General features: G+C 44.4%; 1 protein-coding gene across 42 annotated transcripts in view; it reads left to right on the plus strand.

The window, feature by feature from the left end:
• Nucleotides 1-274: 274 nt before the first annotated feature.
• Nucleotides 275-23,411, plus strand: part of PIKFYVE (phosphoinositide kinase, FYVE-type zinc finger containing) — a 76,889-nt gene continuing 53,752 nt past the window's right edge. For 11 of the 42 annotated variants that reach the window (XM_023622517.2, XM_023622526.2, XM_023622527.2 and 8 more), the window contains exons 1-8: nt 295-420; nt 2,851-3,031; nt 4,440-4,583; nt 4,837-4,872; nt 7,607-7,725; nt 8,381-8,552; nt 14,642-14,849; nt 16,598-16,687. In XM_023622517.2, the coding sequence (XP_023478285.1) occupies nt 2,860-3,031; nt 4,440-4,583; nt 4,837-4,872; nt 7,607-7,725; nt 8,381-8,552; nt 14,642-14,849; nt 16,598-16,687 (941 nt within the window). In that variant the 5' untranslated portion in view covers nt 295-420; nt 2,851-2,859. Of the gene's footprint in view, nt 421-2,609; nt 2,747-2,850; nt 3,032-4,439; nt 4,584-4,836; nt 4,873-7,606; nt 7,726-8,380; nt 8,553-14,641; nt 14,850-16,597; nt 16,688-23,411 lie in introns of those variants that run through there. The other 31 variants (XM_023622523.2, XM_070242198.1, XM_023622525.2 and 28 more) reach the window with 11 other exon arrangements.

Below are 23,411 nucleotides of genomic sequence, written 5' to 3' on the forward strand. Positions count from 1 at the left end.
CGCGCGTCGGGTGGAGAGGCGGGGCCCGCGCCCGGCGGCGCTGCGGGTTGGAGGGGAGGGGCGAGGCGGAGCCTCTGCGGCGCTACAGATTGGAGGGGAGGGGCGGGGCCGGCGGCGCTGAGGATTGCAGGGGAGGCAGCGGGGTGGAGCCTCGGCGGCGCGGCGCTAGGAGGGGCGGGACGGAGCCTCGGCGTTACAGAGGATTGGAGGGGAGGCAGCGGGGCGGAGCCTCGGCGGCGCTGCGGATTGGAGGGGACGACCGGGGCGGGGCCTCGGCGGGAGGCGGGGCCGCGTCCCCGAGTAGGCAGTGCGGCTTCCGGTCCCGCCTGCCGGCGGCGGAGTCCCGGCGCTGTTGCGGCCCGGCGTCCTGCGCCCGAGCGTGAGGGGCGGCGCGGAGGGCCCGGGGCCGCGGGGGGCGGGGTGAGGAGCCTGGCGGGCGGGCGGGCTGGCTGGGCGGAGGGTGGGCCTCCCGGTGTCTAGGCCCTGTGGCGGGCCGTTCCCGGATAATGCGGGGGCGGCCCCTCGTGCGCGCCGTCGGCGTCCGGGAGTAGGGAGCGTCCGGCGCGGCGGCTCGGCGGGCGCGGCAGGCGCGGTCCTTCCGAGGCGCTCGGGGGGGGGCGCGGACGGCGGGCCCGCTCTGTCTCCTCGGCGGAGCGGGCGACTCTCGGCGGGGCGGCGTTCTGGTCTTCCTCGGGGCCTGCGGCGCGTCCCGGTGCCTCCGCCCTGGGTCACGGGAGGCGCGGAGCGTTTCAGAGACGGAGCGTGGGACGCCCGACTCCGGGGTCTCCGCCGGCTGAGCGGCGGCTGCGCCGGCCCCGTGTCCGCCCGGTGCGCCCCGCGAGAGGCAGGGCCGCCCTGGGCCGCTGAGCGCGCAGCTGGGTGACTCCGCGGGGCGGGGCGCCCCAGGGGCTGCGCTCGCCGGGGTCTCGCGGTGGTGGTTCTCGCACCCGGAGCCCAGGGGCGCTGGTGTCCGTGGGACGCAGGCCTGAGGGTGGCGGCTGCCCTGCGCTCTTCCTCAGGGGTGGTCTCCCCCTGTAGCTGTTTGTGTTTCCTCTGCTCGCCCGCCCTGCCTTTCCCAGCGCTGCGCGCCGGGGCAGAGCTGTCAGGCCGTTAGAGGGAGTGTCCCTGCCGCCCCTCCGCCTTTCCCCCAACCCCTTCCTCCGTCCCCCAGCCCGCTCCTTCCTTTCCTCCTCCCTCTGCCCACCCCACCCCCGACCCGGCTCCTACCTCTCCTCTTTCCTCCCCCCACCCTGCTTCTTCCTCTCCTCCTTCCTCCCCCAACTCGCTCCTTCCTCCCCCCATCCCGCTCCTTCCTCTTCCTCTTCTCCTTCCTCTTCCTCTTCCCCCTCATTCTAATAAACATTTGTTGCCAAAATTCTGTTCAAGTCAGTGGTTTCGTTTCTGCTTTAATTTAGTCAGTCAGTTAGATTATTAATCAGGAACATCTTGAGTAATTAGAATTCAGGTAGATAGAGCTACAAAAATAATATTGCTCTAAAGAAGAATTCTGGGGTGAAACTTGGGGTCTGGTTACAGCTCTACCGCTGACTAGCTGTGTGACCCTCAGGAAGATTCTCAGGTTCCCTGTGCAGTGATGCCTCACGGGTGAAATGTAGTGATGAGGCCAGCTCTGTGCACCTCCCAGGGTTTTTGTAAAAATAAAAGGAGACTGTAGATAGGACTTTGAGAGTGAAAAGCGTTTTATAAGAGTGTAATGTTCTTTTTGTGAAGTATAAATTAGGTTACAATCCATGGCATTTTAATGACTAGAATTATTTGTAGCTCATGGTTCTCTTTTATTTGAAGTGTTAATCGATATGGCAGAAAATACATCAGCATTTTTCTGTAGCCTCCATCTGGGCATGTGGTCAGCTTTACTGCTTTGGTTGAATTATAATTTTTGGTTCTTTAAAAAAAAAGCCCTTTAAGATCTTCATTTTAATGCCACATGAGTTTAGGCTCAAAAGCAGAAAATCCAGGTTCCTGTGCCTGGGAGGAAAGATGATGGGAACAGCTTGTTGTTTTGCTGGTTCTCACGGGTGAGGAGGCATAGTTTATGGTCATTTTTTGAGTTTGTATAAGAGCGTCATTAAGGGATGACTATTTCATTTCCTTTTCTTGGAAGTATTTTTTAAAAGAAAAAATTCAGATAAGGCAAATGAAACTTTGAGGAATTTATATGCTTGCGTAAAACCAGTTTTCCCCATAGCTTTAAAAAACTATTATTTCCAGAAAATCGTAAAGTGAAAAAGATATAAATTATGTGAAAGTGTTTTCTTTCTTTTTACCTGTTCACATCTATGCCTTGCCTCCAAGTTTTTTTTCCCCCCACCCCGAGGAAGATGAGCCCTGAGCTAACATCTGTCAGTCCTCATCTTTTTGCTGAGGAAGACTGGCCCTGAGCTCACATCGGTGCCCATCTTCCTCTACTTTATATGTGGGATGCCTACCACAGCATGGCTTGCCACGCGGTGCCATGTCCACACCGGGGATCCAAACCTGTGAACCCTGGGCCACGGAAGCAGAACATGTGCACTTAACCGCTGTGCCTCCAGGCCAGCCCTGCCTCCAAGTTTTTAAGTGTTGATATTTTCTGTAATTTGAAGAGTCCAGGTGAAAGTTAGATTGGCTGTATCATTGTGGTTTCAGATGATCGAGCCTCCTCTGTACGCCGGGGCTGCAGTGTTCTCCACTCTTAGTTTGGAGTCTGTGCTGAACTGGATTTATTTGTTTTTGGTTTTCATGGGTATGAATTTTCAGTCAGAATTCTCGATATTTGGATGCTGTTTGGAAGCTTTTTTGGGCTTTCTCAGGAACTCATATCTTTTGCTTATTTCCTTTGTTTTTTAGACTCATGAAATGGCCACAGATGATAAGACTTCCCCAACATTGGACTCTGCTAATGATTTGCCTCGCTCTCCTGCTAGTCCTTCTCATCTCACACACTTTAAACCTTTGACTCCCGATCAGGACGAACCTGCTTTTAAGTCAGCATATAGTTCTTTTGTAAATCTCTTTCGATTTAACAAAGGTAAGACCTAGTCTTAAAGATCAGAGAACCTACAATTCTGAGTCTATGAAATTCTCTTGTTCAACTTTCGTGCTCTGTCTTTGCAAGAAAGTGAAATATTAACATGGAGATGGCTTTAGTCATAGGTCACTGGAGTTTACTGCTTAAGAAGAGAAAGCTAGAATTTTCACTGCCATCTTATTAATTATTGGCAGCTGAAGATCTGGATTGAAAACTAAAAGGATGTATCTTTTTAAAGAGAAGTTAGCATTCTCGCATTCCTTTTTTTTTCCTTTATTAATACATTTTAGTTTCCTTAAGTTCACAAAATGGACTTTGTTGTTCTTTTGGGGGTTAATAGCCAAAAGATTTTAATTAAAGCAATGAAACTCAAGGACCAGGACATGGGAGAAAAGGTTCATAGTTTTTCAAAACTCAGAAGCCGTCAGTAGGGTGTTGATGACTGAACCCATTAGATTAAGGTGTACCTGTAATGACATCGAATGAAGAGATTTTTAAGTAAGCTGTTTTTAAGTAATACATTTTTTACCCAGAAGAAGAATTAAAAAATATAGCCTACATCTTTTACTTTATATTTGGCTGTATTATTTGAAATGTGTTAGAAAGTAATCCCTCTTGTTGTAAGGAATTTGGGGAGTTAATAGTTTAACTCAGTAGAAATTTCAGTAGTATTAACTGACTTTTGTTAGTAGTTATGTTTAAAGCTCTATAAAAACTCCTGTTAGTCCTTTTAAGACAATGATATTTTTTAAAAACTACTGAAAAAACCTTATTTTTTAGAATACTTTCAGATTTACAGAAAAATTGGGAAAATAATACAGTTCTCATATACTCCCACTCCCAGTTTCTCCTATTATTAACATCTTACATTAGTGTGGTACATTTATTACAATTAAGGAACCATTATTGATACATTATTAATAACTAAAGTATGTATTTTATTCATATTTCTTCAGTTTCTACCTAATGTACTTTTTTTATTCCAGAATTCCATCCAGGATACCGCATTACATTTAACCATCATAAGACAATAATCTTTTTATTTATTTAGCAAATGTTTATTGCACAGCTACTATCCACTGGGCCTTATTTTAATAGAGCAAGGGATTTACCCTATAAACAAAACAGAACAACGACAATTCCTGTCTTCCTCTGAAGCTTGCATCCTGTTTCCTTTATATGCTCAAGAAATTTCTCTTGAAAAGTAAAAGAAACTGAAGATCACATATACCAAGGATGTGATTATTGGCCCCCTTTTTGAATTTCTTTTTTGAAAAAAAAAAAAAACCCTAATTTTTACTTAAGCATTTATATAGGTCTTCTTTCGTTCCTGAAAAATCTCACCTATTCTCTTTGCTGAGCTCAGAGTCTTAGTGTTCAAGTAATGCCAAGCTTTCCTCCGCTACAGACAGAGCAGAGGGAGAGCAGCAGTCTCTGACTGGAGGTTGGCCCAGCCCTCAGCTGCCTTCAAGGACACAGTCTGTGAGGTCACCTATACCCTATAAAAAGCAGCTTACTGAGGAGCTCCAGCGGCGGCCTTCAGCAGTGCTGGGTAAGACGGTGTTCCTGTTTCATTCTCTGTCTGTTAGGTTTCCCTACAGTTGTCGTGTTCCCAGGTGGTTTGTTGGCTTAACTGTTCTGCTATTTGGAGTAGTCAGGAACTCTTCAGAATTCATGAAACTGTTATCTAGATAGTGAAAGAATTTGTTAATACCTGAAAAAAATTCCCAAACATTTCATTAAACTTTACTTTAGGCAAGGCAGGGATCTCTTGACTGTGTTTTAATTACTTGCTTGGGTTTCAGCAGAGAACAGTTTGCAGCACCCCCAGGAGAACACAGGTTAGTTTCGCCTTTGTGGCTGACTTCTGCATCTGCTCCTGCGTGGCTGGTGTCCTGTATCGTGCATGCTCCTGGCTGCAGAACTCCCTCAGTCCGTTAGTGGGCTGCTGCTTGCTCTGGCCTTGGCCCCTTGTTTGGTGCAGGCGGTCACTGTGGCTGGATGAGCTGAGCTCCACTTGCTTTCGGCCTTGGGTCCTTGTTGGATGCAGACGGTCAGTGTGGCTGGGTGAGCTGAACTCCACGTGCCTGATTATTCTCCATCCGGTCTGCAACACACTCACCACCCTGTTTTCACGCTCTTCTGATGAGCGTAGGCTGAGGACAAGTGCCTGAACTTAGAGACTAGATAAAAGTAAGTTGTTTTGTATCCATTAGATTATGAAACTCAGTGCAGTGGTTTGCCCGACTCAAGGTGATAGAAGAAAGGCGCTGAGAGGCGGCATAGTAGAGAGGTGCAGCATTAGACATCAGGTGCCTCTGAACACTGGCTCCTGTGTGGTCTGGCCGGTCTTCCCTGTGAGAAATAGGCACGCACAGGTGATGGTGGTTGGCAGAGGGTGTTTCATTGCGAGTTGAGGCTTTTCTCAGAACCTCCTCCTGGTGGGTAGAGGAGGAGGAGAAATCAGCAGAAGAGTTCTTCCCCGAGGGCTTGCAGAGCTGGCTGCGTCCCCCCTGCAGGTTTCCTGGGGCAGTGAGCCTCGGCCTGGGTTATGGCCGCTCTTTGGAAGGGTCAGAGGTGGAGGGGAGAGGGAATCAGCTCTCCTTTTACTCAGATGGCTGGGAGGAGGAGGCCATCTGCCTCTACCTCCAACCTCGGTGAACTCCTTAGCTGTTGAACCTGACCCATGGCAGCACTCCTGTTTCTGTTGAGGGAGCTCTTCTTAATTCAGCGTAGGATTTCTTCACTTGTAAAATCAAGGAGTTGGACTAGAATCTGCTCTTTTAGGGGGTACAAACTGACAGCCTGCCAGACCTTGCCTTGCTGTTTTGATGAATTTGAATTTACGTATGGCTCATGGAGCTCGTGATTTCTGCTTTGCTGCAGGCCCACCATTCCTTATAGTCCCTATCATGTCCACTTGATTCTTTGCTCCGACCTTGGCTGCCGGAGGCATCTGAGCTTCATAAGCCTGGGGCTGTGTGGCCAGTCAAGTTCCTTTTCCTACTGAAAGGCTGTAATTCCACATTTTACTGGCTCCATGACTTTAGAAAGGCTTAATTTTCTAATATCTATTTTACAGGAGAAGCAACTAAGGTTAGTTGCCTAAGGGCAGTTGCTAGCCCACATTTCCTCTCTGGTCAGGTCTGTCTTCCTCATTTGAGATCTGTGAGTCTTTTGGTTCCAGAAACCGTCTTGCTCTTCCTTTCCCGAAAGATGATGCTTGTAGTACCCTTTCATACTCCCAAGTGGCTGAATACAAGGGGCTTCGCAGCTCACTGTTGCCTGTGCATGGGGGCATGGCCGCTGCGACGCTAACAGATTTCATCTGTCTCTCTTTTCAACTCATAAATCATGGAGAGTTGCTTTATCTTGTGATACCCAAGAAAAATTTGGCCATTCTAATACATTTTTATATGTTTTTGTTCTAGGACATTGCTATTTATGGAAAGATAATGTTTTCAAAGTTTTCTAACATAGGTGCAGTTTAGATAATTATTTCTGTAATTAAATTATCTTGGGAAGTTCTTTGTTAGGTTAGATTTAGGTACCAACCTCTCATTTCTTTGTAATCCTTTCTTTCCCACCCAGCCAAAACAAAGAACACCTAAAACAAATCTAGCAAATAAGTGAGTTTGAGAAAGATTTAGGGTGGGGCATTTTATTAGGTTAATGAATTGAAGCTAATAGGGATGTTCATCCTTTTTGTCAAGCCACCTGCACTTCATCCTTAGGTTTTGTAACTGCTGGGAGCCAGATATAGCTAGAAACTTTAGTTGTAATCTTGCTCGAAAATAGGGAAATAATTTGTGACAGCTTTGGTGGGCACACCCCATTCTGGTCACAAAGCTGGAATTTGGGCTTGTTTTATTATGACAGGACCGGCTTCAGTATTGCTATTTCAAGCATAAGCAATCTCTTTCAGTTGGAGCTGCAGGGTGGGGAGTGGCGGGGAGGGTAGGACAGGAGTTCTAGCAATTCCTTGGCAGTTCTGATCTGCTTAGACAACTGTGAAGGAAAGTCTGTGGTTAAATTGCCATCTGGATGTTGTTGTTCTGAAGTCTGTCAGGCTCTTTGGGGACTGGGCTGTTAAATTCCTTTCTCATGATCCGCTCCACGAGACTTTGGATAGGGGGTCCACAGACTGAACGGAGCTGTGGACTCTGTTGCTGACCTTTTTGGCTGTAGAGATAAGCTAGGTTAACTCACTGAGATTGCTTTTTCTTCTGCTAAATTTCTAGCAGGTGTTTATTATGGCTTGGGACCAAAGGGCCCAAGAAATCACTAGTAAACTTTGGTCTGTGTAAGCGATGCTCCCCTCCCAGGCCTCACAACCATCAGTGGGCTCAGAGAGTGCTTGTCTGAGGCTGCCCTTACTTGCTTGTGAGGCAGCGTTTTACATGGTAATAAGAAACACTTTCAACAGCCCCTTACCTTTATAAAGACCAGTTTTGGCTCTCAATCCGTATCACGTCTGGGAGAACACAGTATATGCTAAAAATAAGAGGCACTTTGCATCTATACTGGAGACTATTAAGGTTGCATTTTTTTTTTTTTTTGATTAATCTGACTCAGACACAAGAAGGAAAACAGAACCTACCTTTGGCGGTCATGACCCTCGTACAGCTGTTCAGCTTCGAAGCCTCAGCACAGTGTTAAAACGCCTCAAGGAAATCATGGAGGGGAAAAGCCAGGTATGTCTGGAGTGTTAGAAGATGACTTCTGACTCCCTTGTGTGGGGATCGTCGTTCTTGCTGAAAAGGTGGTATGCCACTTGAAGAACACTCAGTTAGTATATTCTAGCTCCAGAGTTTTGCACATAAGTTCTTAATTTTAATCTACCAGTTTTTTCTCCTTTTATGGTTAGTGCTTTTTGTGTAATGTCTGAGAAGTGTTGGTGTAGCCCAAGGTTAGTGAGTATTCTCCCATGGCTTCTTCAGGAGGCTCTGTTACTTGTGTGCAGTATGTGGGTCAGGCTCCATTTTCTGCTTACAGATGTCCAGCTGGACCCAGACCCATGGACTTCGTGTCAGAGTGTGTATATGTGAGAGGGTGTGCCAGGGCTCTGTTCTCCGCTCCATAGCTCCATTTCTTCCTGCCCTTGCGCTAAGCTGTCTAAAACCGTTGCAGCTGTAGAGTGAGTCTTGATGGCTGGTGGTGTGAGTCCTTCAACTTCCTTCTCCTTCCAGATGGCTTTGGTCGTTTTGGCCCTTTGCATTCCCATATGAATTTTAGAAATAGTGTGTTGATTTCTGCAAAAGGAGCCTGGGATTTTGGCTGGCACTGCATTTTGCCTTTGTATCCTAAGAAGATGTTTTCAAGAGGCTGTGCTCCTCTCTGCGGTTGCAGGACAGTGACCTGAAGCAGTACTGGATGCCGGACAGCCAGTGCAGAGAGTGCTACGACTGCAGCGAGAAGTTCACCACCTTCCGGCGCAGGCACCACTGCCGGCTCTGCGGGCAGATTTTCTGCAGCCGCTGCTGCAATCAAGAGATCCCTGGGAAGTTTATGGGCTATACAGGTGAGTGCATTCTTTGAACAGTTTCACAATTTTTAAAGGTTGTAACCGAAAATAGTTGTAACAGGGGACCACTGTTGGGCCAGCTTTTATCTTGGGCTTCTTGTGTGAGACACGGGAGACACAGCTTTGCAGCTTTGCTTTTAAGGACTTTATGGTTGAACAGTGAAGCAGGTGGGGATGTTGGTGAATAACAGAGTAGAAGACAGTGTATCGCTGATGCTGGCAAAGCCCGTAGGAGCATTGAAGCGTGTTGGACAAGGTGGCCGCTAGTTTCCGTCTCCGTGAGAGTCTTCGTCTTACACATGCACACCTCCTTGAGTGATGGGACGCTGCACTTTGGCGAATTGCATCTTACTCATATTCTTCTATAAATTTCAGCAATGCAGAAATTTTAAATTTGATGACACGGGAAAACCTAAACAGTGGTGTGTGAATTTATACAGTGATTTGGGAGTGGAAGGTGGGCAGAAGTTGCCAGAAAGAGAACACTCTCAGCATCTCTTTCATGTTATTTTTATTACCATGCAGGTCTTCCTCTTGGCCTTATTCATTTTTTCCCCCCTAAACTGTTACAGAGTTCAGGCCCAAATTATCTTTTATCCAGATTTTGGCTGCAGCCTTTAAAAGACTATTTTACCTTTAGTTTTTCCCTGCCACTATTAGTCAATAACCTTTGTTAATCTAATTTGATCCTGTCAGGTATTCCCCTGCCTAACCCTCTCAGAGCCGCTGTGACCCTTAGGGTAGTTAATTGGGGGCTGTGTATTAGCTTCCTCGGGCTGCCATGATAAAACACCATGAGCTGAGTGGCATAGAACAACAAATTTATTGTCTCACGATTGCGAGGCCAGAACTACCATAATAGCCCTCACTCCACAGGTCCGGGACCAGTGTAGAGATTCTGCCGGTTGCTGAGTATGTGTTCCAATTACGTCTTCTAGAACTGGGAATAACCACAGAGTGGGTTCAGGGGCCCACTGAACCCTCCGTGAGATGGACCTGAGCTGATGTTCTGTTGATCACATGAGCTCCGTGAGCCCCGAGCTGCCTGGTGGACCCTAGGAACGTTTCAAGTCTCCCAGGCTTAGTGTCAGTTCAGAGCCAGTGTCGGCTGGTCCCCACAGTTTGACCGTTTCCCTCTCAGTGCACAGTCACCCTGGTAAAATGCTATGGGTCCCTTTGGGGAAGGCTGGTAGAAAGAGGAACAATATAAGCTTTTGGTAGTGGAGTGAGGTTCTTCCTTAAGGGGACCCAGCCTCCCCTTCATTCAAGGAATTCTGGGTGTGTCAGTGGCTTAAGTCAGAGAATTGATGAGGGGTCACGACTCTGTTTTTGATTCGAGTTAGACTTCAATCCACTTGGTCTAGAATTCTTCCTCTTACATAGATCAAGTAAGAGTTTGGTGGACTGCACATCTCCTTCACTTCTAGGAGTACTGTGGTCAGGGCTGTAGGCCTCAGCGTCCCACTGTTCTGACTGCTGCTTTCACTCTGTTATCTATTGTGGTAACCATGCCCACCTGTCTTTGGTGCTTAGGTGCCACCACTTTCCCCCTGCCACTCTGGGATCCAGTGATCTGCATTGCATGTGGGTTTCCCAGGTCACTGGCAGCAGTTCCCGCTGTAATTTCTGGCTGACAGAGATGAGTGACCACAGAGCTCTGCAAGGATGTGGGGTCCCCCTCACAAATTTATTCTCACAGTCGTGGTGAAAATATGCTCTCTGGACCTGAGTGAGTGAGCAGGTCGTACCTGGTAAATCTGCTCCTAACGTTAGAGTCTCCTGAGGCCTTTGGACCCCTTCCTTTGTAGGGTGCTAGGGCAGCTCTGGCATTTCAGCTTCATTGTGTGTAGGCAGCCTTTGTCCATGCTTCAGCCAACCAGCCAAGCAGACTGTTAGAATGCCTTTGAACCCCTAGAGCTACAACATTAAATCTCGAATCTCTGCTTAGTGGGCGAATTTCAGTAAATTCGGCTGGATCCAGGTTTTTGTTCTCTCAACTGTCATCCCACACCCTTAAAACCCATTCCCATACGTGATCCCTGGGTTTCTGTCTGTGTCGGTTGGAAAAATCCTGTTGCTCTTTTGGAGTGTAGTCCACCTCCTCGTGCTCACACTCATACCCCACCTTTCAGGGCCTGCTGGGCCTCGTGTCTTGTGGGTCTAGAAGCAAGGAAGTGGTGGGAGTAGGTCCTGAGGAGAATTAGAGTGTCTTGCAAGGCAGCTAACTTGGGAGGCTGTCGTGGCTTTCTCAGGCAAAGCAAGCTTAGTCCCCTCTGACAGAGTGGAGAGGCTGCCTCTACTAGCAAAAAATCCTCAGCAGAATTTAGGTGTTCATGTCCCCAGCTTCATCAAGATCTTCCTGTGTGTCCCCATTCTGGTTTTCCGGACCCCATTCCTTCCTATCCTTGTGCTCACCTCGACAGCAGACGCTGCAAGGCTGTGATGCGGTGCATTGTCACTCAGCCGCGTGCAGGCAAGGCTCTTGCTTTAACTTTCAGCAGCCTCAGCTCTCTGGCTGCAGGAGACAACAGCTTCTTTCAGGGAAGACATAGACGCTTAGGTAATTTGTTCAGTTCTTGAGCTGGGAATTTGAATTCCTGAGATCATCCTTTGCTTTTCCGCCATTCTGTCCAGTGCAATTAGGAGCAACCAGCCAATCTCATTATACTTGTTAGTTTGACGGAAACATTCCAAGACATCAAATACGTGGTCACCGGAACTTTGCCTCTGTTAGACAGTTGATTAGGAGTGTCCACAGCTGATGCTTGACATCATGCCATGGACTGTCAGTGTTCTCTTTACTCCTGGAAATAAAGTCATTAATGCCTTCAGATCTCATCAGATTAGAGGACCAATTCCAGAAATCCAAGAACCAATTCAGAGAACCATCCTTAAGATTCTGTTGCTCTAGAACCGCTCTTGGTACAAAAATTTGTATTAGAGTTCTCTAGAGAGAACGAATAGGGTATTTACACTCCCCCCCCCCCCCGCACCGACAGAGAGAGGTTTATTTTAAGGAGTTGGCTCAAGGATTATTGGACCAGGTAAGTTTGAAATTCTCAGGGCAGGCCAGCAGGCTGGAAACTCAAGCAGGATTTCTATCTTACAGAGCTGAGACAGAATCCTTTTTCCTCTGGAATCCTTAATCTTTGCTCTTAAGCCCTTCAAATGACTGGATGACGCCCACCCACGTTATGGAGGATAATCTACTTAAAGTCAACAGATTGTAAATGTTAGTCATATCTAGAAAAAAACCTTCCCCAGAACAACTAGACTATTGTTGGACTAAACTACCAGTCTCGCCAAGTTGACACAAAATTAAGCATTGCAAGTGTGATGATAATGTATGCAGGGCACAGCTGTGTTTTGTGGCCCTGAATACATGTAGAATACCTGGAATAACATCTGGCACAGAGAAAGGGATCAGCGAGTATTAGGCCATTATTATTGGTGGTGGTAGCAGTCTTATCTCTGCATCTGTCAGCAACCTTTTTTAAAAAAATTTTTTTATTAAGGTAAGATTGGTTTAACATTATATAAATTTCAGTTGTACGTCATTATGTTTCAGTTTCTGTGTAGATTACATTGTGTTCACCACCCAAAGACCAATTACCGTCTGTCACTATACCTGTGCCCTGTCACCCCTTTGTCCTCCTCCCTCCCCCTTGCGCTCTGATAACCACCGTTCTAATCTCCGTATCCCTGTCTGTGTTTGTGGTGGTGGTTTTTATCTTCTACTTGTGAGTGAGATCATATAGTATTTGACTTTCCCTCTGATTTATTTCGCTTAGCATGATATCCTCTGGGTCCATCCATGTTGTCAAAAATGGCAGGATTTCATCTTTTTTTATAGCTGAGTAGTATCCCATTGTGTATATATGCCACACCTTCTTTATCCATCCATCCCTTGATGAACACTTAGGTTGTTTCCAGTGCATCCTTTTAATTACATGGGTGTCTGTCGCCTCCAGTGGACGGAGCTCTTTGATGGCAGGGGTGTCTCCTCAGTCTGTGTGCTTGTCACGTAATACAGGCATGTGCTTGGTGGGCCCCGGCTGATGAAGGTTCTTCGTGAGAGGAAAACTTTTCCGGCCAGGCTTGGCTCTTCTCTTTATTGGTCTGATCATTTTCGTTCTAATAGCTGCCTGATTAAGGGAGCTTTATGGTGTAAGAAACGAACCAGGCCTCTGTTGTGGCAGCTTACAGAGCTTTCTGCAGAAAGTGGTTTCACTTCCCTGCTGTCCTTCTGCTTTGCGCAGCGGCTGGTGGTGTGTCCTCGCACTCTCATTTGTCTTGGACTGCAGTTCACTGATTTTTGGTCCTGACCAAAGTAGATATATTTTTCTTTAGAGTTTTAATAAATTTCATCTGTTGAATTGTGGTGTCAGAAATGAGTAATACAACAAGCAATATTTAATTTTGCTTAAAATACATGCATAATTTAATAAAAATGCCATATGATAGTTGTCTTAAAATGAAAAAATAAAAGGCCGTTTGTTGTACTTGGTAGTAATTATGGTAAAAACACAGTGCAGTTGACTTTTAGAAGTCTTTTGTTCCATGTCACTTAAGTTTTCTAATGTTAATGGTAAAAAAAAAGTAGAATTGTAAAATAACATGTTACTAGTAAAGTTTCATTATCTTACGTCCTTTTTTTAGTACACTAAGATGTTATAGAATTGCATAAAAATTGTTACAGAAAAACAGGGTAGAAATGGAAACTTACATTTGGGCAGGACTGCATCTTAAGAAAAATACATTTCCATTGTAACTTTCACTATAAGAATTTCTTTTAGGGGGCCGGCCCAGTACTACAGCAGTTAGGTTCACACATTCCGCTTCTCGGTGGCCCAGGGTTTGCCGGTTTGGATCCCGGAAGGGGACATGGCACTGCTTGGCAAAACCCATGCTGTGGTAGGCGTCCCACATATAAAGTAGAGGAAGATGGGCATGGATGTTAGCTCAGGGCCAGTCTTCCTCAGCAAAAAGGAGGATTGGCAGCAGTTAACTCAGGGCTAATCTTCCTCAAAAAAAAAAAAAGAATTTCTTTTATAGTTTCCCCCTATGTTTCATATTGTCCGTAAGCCCATTTTCTAGTAGTTTTTAAACTGTGCCCCCCACCCCCATTGTGGAGGGGACTCCGCAAGGCTTCACAATCAAGACCTAAATAGCGTTTTTCCTGCTTACTTGTTGCCTAGGGAAAATATGTTGTTTCTATTTGTATTGGTTTAAATACTCTAATAAAAATCTTTTTCTTGAATCTGCTCACTCTGATAGATGCCTTATTTCACTTTTAGAACTTTGAAAAATGCTCTTTTAGTGGAGTTTTCTAGTACATTGAGTCATATTTTCTTAATTCATTATAAATATTTGAGGTAATTTGGATACCTGAATGAATGTGTATCATAATGAAGGTTTTTAATATATATAACAGAGCTAACAAGATTATTTCACTTTTTTTTTTTTTTGAGGAAGATCAGCCATGAGCTAACATCTGCTGCCAATCCTCCTCTTTTTGCTGAGGAAGACTGGCCCTGAGTTAACATCCGTGCCCATCTTCCTCTACTCTATATGTGGGACGCCTACCACAGTGTGGCTTGCCAAGCAGTGCCATGCCTGCACCCGGGATCCGAACCCACAAACCCTGGGCCACTGAAGCGGAATGTGCGTACCCAACTGCTGCACCACCGGGCTGGCCCCTATTTCACTTTTTAAATGTCTTTTTTGGTAGTCTTTACTTGAAGACATTTCTCTGTTGTTAGATTAACTATTTTTTTTTTTTTTTTAAAGATTTTATTTTTTTTCCTTTTTCTCCCCAAAGCCCCCCGGTACATAGTTGTGTATTCTTCGTTGTGGGTTCTTCTAGTTGTGGCATGTGGGACGCTGCCTCAGCGTGGTCTGATGAGCAGTGCCATGTCCGCGCCCAGGATTCGAACTAACGAAACACTGGGCCGCCTGCAGCGGAGCGCGCGAATTTAACCACTCGGCCACGGGGCCAGCCCCTAGATTAACTGTTAACCCAAGGGTTTAATATGTTCTGTTTAGTAACATGTCATGTTATCCTTTACTTTGTTTTTCTCTCCTAGGGGACCTCCGAGCTTGCACATACTGTAGAAAAATAGCCTTAAGTTATGCTCATTCCACAGACAGTAATTCCATTGGGGAAGACTTGAATGCTCTTTCAGATTCTGCTTCCTCTGTGTCTGTACTTGATCCGAGTGAACCCCGAACACCTGTTGGGAGTAGGAAAGCCAGCCGGAACATCTTTTTAGAGGATGATTTTGCCTGGCAAAGGTACTGTCACCTAAATATAATTTTATTTATATTTGAGAAACATTGATAGTTTTGTGACATCAGTGCTTTTAGTTAACATTTAACTTCTCTAATTGTTTCCTCCAAATTCACTGTTGTCTCCTTTTTCCTTGGCTTGCCTCCAGAAGGATCACAGAAGGTGTTTATGAAGAGTGGTGCTGTTGACTAATTAGAATTAGCTCTACAATTCACTGTACAATTCCTGGCACCAACAACAGTGTAGGGCATACATGTGGTCTTGATAATATTTGTTGAATAGGCATCAGAAATTATTGAGATTAATAATTTCTAATGTAGCCTTGAGAAGGAGGATGCTCTTAAGATTTGTATTCATAATATTTGTAAATGAAATTGGGTTTTTTTTCCTTCCCAAGGAAGATTTCATGTTTTTCCATGTGTCTAAATGTGCTTCACTGCCTGCTGGTGGAGAATGATACTAACTCGTTCTTGGAAGTTACCTAGATTGGTTGAATTAGAATCCTAAGTTCATCAGTTTTTGATTGTTTTCTTTAGGTTGGTAATTTTCTTATGTGTAATACCAAATCTAGCCATGTTAAAGTGCTTAGAGTTTTAACTAACATCTTTCTGAAAAATATTTTCCCAGTTTCCCCTTACGGGAGTGAGGAGTTAGTATATAACCGTGAATTTAAATAGAAGTAAAAAATGAATGAATTACAGCTCCATTCAACATGTTTGAATCTCAGGGACATAATGTGGAGTATATCCAGTGATTATTCTATGTATATATAAAGTTCAAAAGTATACAGAACAAATACACTGCCTGGGGTGCAAGCATGGTGAACTTAAATGGATATAAAATGGACAGGAGCGTCTCCCTTGAGGGCAGGGAGGAGAGTGGAATTGGGCGGGCAGCACAGGCACTCTGAAGTCAGTGGTCATGTTCTTTTTAAATGGCTCGATGGGTGCATTGGTGTTTGTGGCATTGTCATTCTTTATACCTTACATATATTTTATAAATTTTAAAGACTGATTCTACATTTAGTAAAAGAAACAAAAAAGTACATTCCTCAGTTTTTGCTTACTTTAGTTAGCAATGCCTTTTAGTTGTGCCTGGCCCTGTTGTATGAGCCCAGAACTGGCCAGTGTGATTTAGTCAGACAAACCAGGTTTGAAAGCTTTCTGAGAGATGTAGGTTAGATGTCAAAGGCAGAACAATTCTAGGTTCTGTGCTAGTTGTTTAATGTCCATTCTCTTTTAGTCGTCATATTTCTGCAGGAGGCTCTGCTTTCTCCTTTTGACAAATGTGGATGCTGGCTCAGAGGGATTAAGTACTGTGCCCAGGGGCACACAGCTAGTAAGAGGCAGAGAGTCTGCACTTGGGCCCCAGTTTGCCTGACTCTGTGGTGCTATTCCAGTGAGTTATGGGGACTGAGAGTGAAATGTTTGAACTCAGGATTTTCGCCCCAAATCACTTCAGTCTTGTATATATGATGTGAGAAGGAGTTCTGTAAGTCACTCATTTAACCAATTTTACTATTTTATTGGCATTCCACGTATTTAGTAAACTCTGTATCAGTCTTTTAGCGTTTGATATACTTAAGATAAAAACCATCCTATTTCTACCTTAACTAGAGAAAGAAAGTAAAAGTGACCCATAATCTCATTGCAGGGAAAAATAATCTGCTTTTAAATGTTAAAGCACTTCTTTGAAATAGGATTTGCCTGTAACTGTCCCAAATCACCCCAGTATTTTCCTATTTTCTTTATAGTTTGATTCATCCAGACTCCTCAAATACTGCTCTTTCAACAAGACTTGTATCTGTTCAAGAGGACGCTGGGAAATCTCCTGCTCGAAATAGGTAAACTGCCCAGTGGAAACTCTCTCGTGTGTCTGATTTTTCTTTTTTTCATAGTGTGGAGAAGAACAGAGAGAAGTGGGTGGGATTGATTGTTGAGCACTGGCTTAGCTCTGAAGGCTGGATTAAACTCGCACTTCCTCCTGCAGTCGGCCGTTGCTTGCATTCTCTCAGTCCCTCTGTCTCTTCTCCGCTGGCTGCACATTTGGAACCTTCACCCTCTGCTCGCTTGCAGCTTAGCAGTGACCCCACTTTCTGTCCCATAGCAAAGAAGAGACAACAGACGGGGACGTCCTTAGCTCTTACCACCACTTACCCACCTGATTACATTTCTAGCTTACCCTTTTTCTCTTTTCTACCTTGGATTCTCTATTTGTATTCTGGATCCCATCCCATTCCAATTTTTGTCAGTTACCCTATTGATGTTATATATCCTCGGCCTCTCTCTGCTGTCTCCTTACTATCAGTATTTAAACAAACATGGGTCACCTGTTAAAAGCAAACACACAGGGGCCGGCCCCATGGCTGAGTGGTACACTGCTCCTGTGGCCTGGGATTCGCCAGTTTGAATCCTGGGCTCGGACCTAAACACAGCTCATCAAGCCATGCTTTGGCAGCATCCCACTCCCACATAGAAGAACTAGAATGACTTAATAGCTAGGATACGCAACTATATACTGGGGCTTTGGGGAGGAAAAAAAGGACACTTGGCAACAGGTGTTAGCTCAGAGCCAATCTTCCTCACCAAAAAGCAGACTTAAAAAAAAATAAACACAAACCCCTCCTTTTTGTTTCACCTCTGCTTACCTATATTCTCAATTTCTTCTCAGCCCAACTTCCTTGAAAATAGTATTTCTTGAAATAATCATTCTATACCTGCACACTTTCTTCTCCCTTTTCACCTTACTTGACTCTTACTGACATTTACACATCCCACTGAACATGCTTTCATTGCTACATCCATATGTGGTGAATGAGCGGTGGTAAACCTAAAGAACTAGACATCTGAACCACCGTGGTTTAATGTACTTTCAGTTTATTCTTTAGACAAGTAATTATTAAGTACCTACAGACTAGCTACTTTGAGTACAGCAGTGAATCAGACAGACAGAAACTTAAAGTATAAGGAAGCGTAAGGAACAGGGGTGGAGACTGGAACGTCAAACAGACCTTACTGAGAAGCATTGTTTGAGCAAAGACCTGAAGGGTGTGAGGGGATGGGCTATGTGGACATCATGTGGAAGGGTTTAGCAAGGAACGGGGAACAGAGATTCCTGAGAGGGGACACACCTGGCCCGGGGTGACAGGGCCAGGCGCTTGGAGTGGAGCCTTCTCTCACTTAATTCTAAGGACTTTGTCATTTACTTGGAGTGAGATGGGAAGCTATTGGAGAGTTTTACTTTTTTTTATGTTTCAAAATTTTTAATTATTTTGAAAAAATTTCCAGCTTGCAAAAAATTTGCAAGAATAGTAAAATAAATTTTCACTAATTTACATTTTGCCCACTTGCTTCATAACTTTTTATTTAGCACTTTTTTTCCTGAACCATTTGAGAGTAAGTTGCAGACATCATCATCCTTTCCTTTTTTAAAAAAAATTAATAAACTTCATTTTGTAGTGCACTTTTAGGTGCAGAGCAAAATTGAGCAGAAAGTACAGAGATTTTTCATGTATCCACCCTCCCCCCCACACTCCTCCCTCCATCAGCATCCCTGTACCAGAGAGGTATGTTTGTTACAGTTGATGAACTGCACTGAAACATCATTGTCACCCAAAGCTCATAGTTTATATCAGGGTTCACTCTTGGTGGTGCACATTCTATGGGTTTGAGTAATTGGATGACACGTCTTCGCCATAGTAGTACAGTACAGAGTTGTTTCACCTCCTTAATAAGCCTCTGTGCTCTGCTTATTAATCCCTCTCTCCCCCCCAATGCATGGCAACCATTGATCATCTTACAGTCTCCATGGTTTGCCTTTTCCAGAATGTCATAGTTGGAATTGTACCATATATGACCTTTTGTGGTTGGTGTCTTTCACTTGGTAATATGCATCTCAATTTTCTCCGTGTCTGTTCTGGCTTGATAGCTCCCTTCTTTTTAGCACTGAATACTATTCCCTTGTCTGGATGTGCCACAGTTTATTTATCTACTCCTCTTCTGAAGTACATCTGGATTGCTTCCAAGTTTTGGCAGTTAGAATAAGGCTGCTAGAAACATATGTGCAAGTTTTCCTGTAGACGTGTTTGCAGTTCATATGAGTAAGTACCAAGGAGTGTGACTACTGGATCGTATGGTTAAGAGTGTGTTTAGTTTTGTAAGAAACCACCAGACTGTCTTCCAAAGTGGCTGTACCATTTTGCATTCCCACCAGCAAGGAATGAGTTCCTCTTGTTCCACATCCTCATCAGCATTTGGTGTTGTCAATGATCTGGATTTTGGCCATTCTCGTAGATGTATAGTGGTATCTCGTTGTTTTAATTTTCAGTTCCCTAATGACATTTGATTTCAAACATCTTTTCCTTTGCTTCCTTGCCATCTATATATCTTCTTTGGTGAGGCGTCTGTTTAGATTTTGGCTCATTTTAAAATCAGGCTGTTTGCTTTCTTTTTTTTGTTTTTTTTTTTTTTTTGAGGAAGATTAGCCCTGAGCTAACTACTGCCAGTCCTCCTCTTTTTGCTGAGGAAGCCTGGCCCTGAGCTAACATCTGTGCCCATCTTCCTCTACTTTATATGTGGGACGCCTACCACAGCATGGCGTGCCAAGCGGTGCCATGTCCGCACCCGGGATCTGAACTGGTGAACCCCGGGCCGCCGAGAAGTGGAACCTGTGCACTTAATTGCTGCGCCACTGGGCTGGCCCTGTTTGCTTTCTTACTGTTGAGTTTTAAGAGTTCTTTGTATGTTTTGGGTAAGTCCTTTACCAGATGTGTCTTTTGCAAATATTTTCTCCCAGTGTGTGGCTTGTCTTGTAATTCTCTTGATACTGTCTTTCACGGAGCAGAAATTTTTAATTTTAAAGAATTGCAGCTTATCAATTAGTTCTTTCATGCATTGTGTCTTTGATGCTGTATCTAAAAAGTCATCATACAAGGTTATTGAGATTTTCTCCTGTGTTGTCTTCTGGGAGTTTTAGAGTTTTATGTTTTACATTTAGGTCTGTGATCCATTTGAGTTATTTTTTTATGAAGAGTGCAAAGTCTGTGTCTAGATTCACTTTTTTGCATGTGGATGTCCAATTGTTCCGGCACTGTTTGTTGAAAAGACTGTCTTTGCTCCATTGTATTGTCTGTGCTCCTTTGTCAAAGATCATTTGATTATGTTTACGTGGGTCTCTTTCTGGGCTTTCTGTTCTCTTCCATTGATCTGTTTGTCTCTTCTTTCCCCAGTACCACACTGTCTTGGTTACTGTAGCTTCATTGTATGTCTTAAAGTTGGGTTGTCTCGGTTCTCTGACTTTGTTCTCCTTCAATATTGTGTTGGCTATTCTAGGGCTTTTGCTTCTCCATATAAACTTTAGAATCAATTTGTCAGTATCCACAAAATAACTTGCTGGGATTTTGATTGGGATTGTGTTGAATCTATAGATCAATTTGGGAAGAACTGACACCTTGACACTGTTGCATCTTGCTATCCATGAATGTGAAATATCTCTCCATTTATTTAGTTTTTCTTTGATATCTTTGATCAGAGTTTTGTAGTTTTCCTCATATAGATCTTATACATACTCTGTTAGATTTATGCCTAAGTATTTCAGTTTTTTGGATGATAATGTAAATGGTAATGTGTTTCAATTTTAAATTTCAGTTGTTCATTGCTGGTATATAGGAAAGTGTTGCCTTTTGTACATTAACTTTGTATCCTGCAACCTTGCTATAATTGCTTATTAGTTCTAGCAAGTTTTTTTTTTGTCAATTCTTTGGAATTTTTATGTAGGTGATCATGCCATCTGCAAACAAAGACAGTTTTATTTCTTCCTGCCCCATCTGTATCCCTTTTGTTTCCTTTTCTTGCCTTGCTGCATTAGCTAGAACTTCTGGTATAATGTTGAAAGGCAGTGGTGAGATGGGACATCCTTGCATATTCCTGATCTTAGTGGGAAAGCTTTGAGTTTCTCATCAAGCATTAGGTTAGTTGTAGGTTTTTTGTAGATGTTCTTTATCAAGTTCAGGAAGTTCTCCTCTAATCCTAATTTACTGAGAGTTTTTATCATGATGGTTGTTGGATTTTGTCAAATGCATTTTCTGCATCTCTTGATACGATCATGTAATTTTTCTTCCGTAGCCCGTTGGTGTGATGGATTACATTAATTGATTTTCAAATCTTTTTTTTTTTTTTGAGGAAGATTAGCCCTGAGCTAACTACTGCCAATCCTCTTTTGCTGAGGAAGACTGGCCCTGAGCTAACATCTGTGCCCAACTTCGTCCATTTTATATATGGGACGCCTACCACAGCATGGCTTTTGCCAAGCAGTGCCATGTCTGCACGTGGGATCCGAACCGGTGAACCCCGGGCCGCCGAGAAGTGGAATGTGCGAACTTAACCGCTGTGCCACCGAGCTGGCCCCAATTTTCAAATCTTAAACCAGCCTTTCATACCTGGGGTAAATCCCACTTGGTTTTGGTGTATAATTATTTTTATACGTTGTTGGATTGGATTGCTAAAATTTTGTTGAGGAGTTTTCCATCTGTGTTTATGAGAGATGTTGGTCTCTAGTTTTGTTTTCTTGTAATGTCTCTGTCTGGTTTTAGTATTAGGGTGATGCTGACCTTGTAAGAATGAGGTAGAAAGTATTCCCTCTGCGTTTATCTTTTGAAAGAGATTGTAGAGACTTGGTATAATTCCGTCCTTAAATGTTTGATAGAATTCACCGGTGAGCCCATCTGGGCTTGGGGATGAGCCTGTCAGAGGCATTTGTCATTTCTGTTACAGTATTTTTGGTCTCTAGCATTTCATTTTGATTCTTAGAGTTTTCATCTGTCTGTCTGCTTACATTCTCTCTCTGGTCTTGTATGTTGTCTATTTTTTCTGTTAAAGCCCTTAGCATATCAGTCATAATTTTTATAAATTCCTGGTGTGATAATTCCAACAGTCTTGCTGTATCTGACTCTAGTTCTGATACTTGTTCATTCTCTTCAGACTATGTTTTTGCCTTTCAGTATTGCTTGTGTTTTTGGTTGATGGGGACGTGATGTACTGATGGAAGGAGCTGTGGCACATGTGCTTTTAGGAATGCAGTGGTGAGGTGTGGAGGGAGGGGCAGCCCTTCATCCTGTGGTCAAATCTCAGTCTCTAGTGAGCCTGCACCTCTGTGACCTTGACAAGTATCTCTCAGTACTTCCGTCTCAGGTGGGACAGGATGGCTGGAGGGCACTGGGCTTGTGTATTTCCCTTCCTCCATGGAAGGCAGCAGTTGGAGTTGGGTATTCTCCTCCACCAGGAGGTTAGTTTGTGATATAACCCCAGCTGGTTGGGCTCTGTAAATAGTTGCTCTTGAGGGCAGACGTATTAGGAAGAGAATGCTCTGGCTGTTTCAAAATAGTTCATTTACCCCTCTTCCTGCCAAAAGCCTGAGGGGATTTTCCTGTGATACTCATTTAGAAAGCTGTTGCAAGGGGCTGGCCCAGTGGTTAAGTGCGCACATTCCACTTTGGCAGCCCGGGATCCGTCAGTTCGAATCCCGGGTGCGGACATGGCACCACTTGGCAAGCCATGCTACGGTAGGTGTCCCACATATAAAGTGGGGGAAGATGGGCACAGATGTTAGCTCAGGGCCAGTCTTCCTCAGCAGAAAGAAAAGAGGAGGATTGGCAGATGTTAGCTCAGGGCTAGTCTTCCTCAGAAAAAAAAAAAAAAAAAAAAAGCTGGTGCAAGAATCCGGGCAAGAGAAGTGACTTAAATCAGAGCAGTAGAAGTGGGGTGGATGAGAAGTGGTCAGATGCTGGATATGTTTTGATTGTAGAGCTAACAGGATATGCTAACCAATGGAATGTGAAAGGTGACTCAGGTTTTTGGCCCGAACATTGGAAGGATGGAATTGCCATTGATTGAGGTGGAGAAGGGTGGGAAGAACAGTTTGATTTTGTTCGTGTTGAATTTGAGATACCTTCTCACATCAAGTGAGGTGTCATTTAGACAGTTGGATATATGGGTGTGGAGTTCAGGAGAGAGGTACAAGCTGGAGATGGAAACCTGGGTGTTGTCATCATGTGGATGGTATTTAAAGCTATGAACCTGGGTGGAGATCAGAAGAGTGACTGGGGCAAGTGAGGAAATAAAGAGGAACCAGAAAAGGAGACTGAGAAGGAGAGACAAGTGATGAGGTGAGAGGAAGCCCAGGAGAGTGTGTTGTCTTGGTAGCCAATTGAGGAAAGTCTTTCAAGGAGGGGGGAGTTACCTGCTGATGTGGCCAGTAAGAAGAGGAGCGAGAACTGACCACCAGCCATAACAATAACATTGGTAATCTGAATAGGCAATTGCAGTGGGTGTTCAGGGTTCAAGAGAGAATGGAAGGAGAAGTGGAGACAGAAGTTTTGCTGTAAAGTGAAGAAGGGAAATGCAGCAAACGGATGTGGAGTCAAGAGACATTTTCTAAAGGATGGGACAGTGGCAGGAGTCCCGTTGGCACGTGCACCAATTCGGAGATGGCTGTGTGCATTCACAGTGCATCTCCGTGTGCTTTGAATGAATGCTCAGATGAACTTGAGTCTTTAGGAAAGATATAATTTC

This window comes from Equus caballus, chromosome 18 (assembly GCF_041296265.1).
Source record: "Equus caballus isolate H_3958 breed thoroughbred chromosome 18, TB-T2T, whole genome shotgun sequence".
NCBI classification, from domain to species: Eukaryota; Metazoa; Chordata; class Mammalia; order Perissodactyla; family Equidae; genus Equus; species Equus caballus.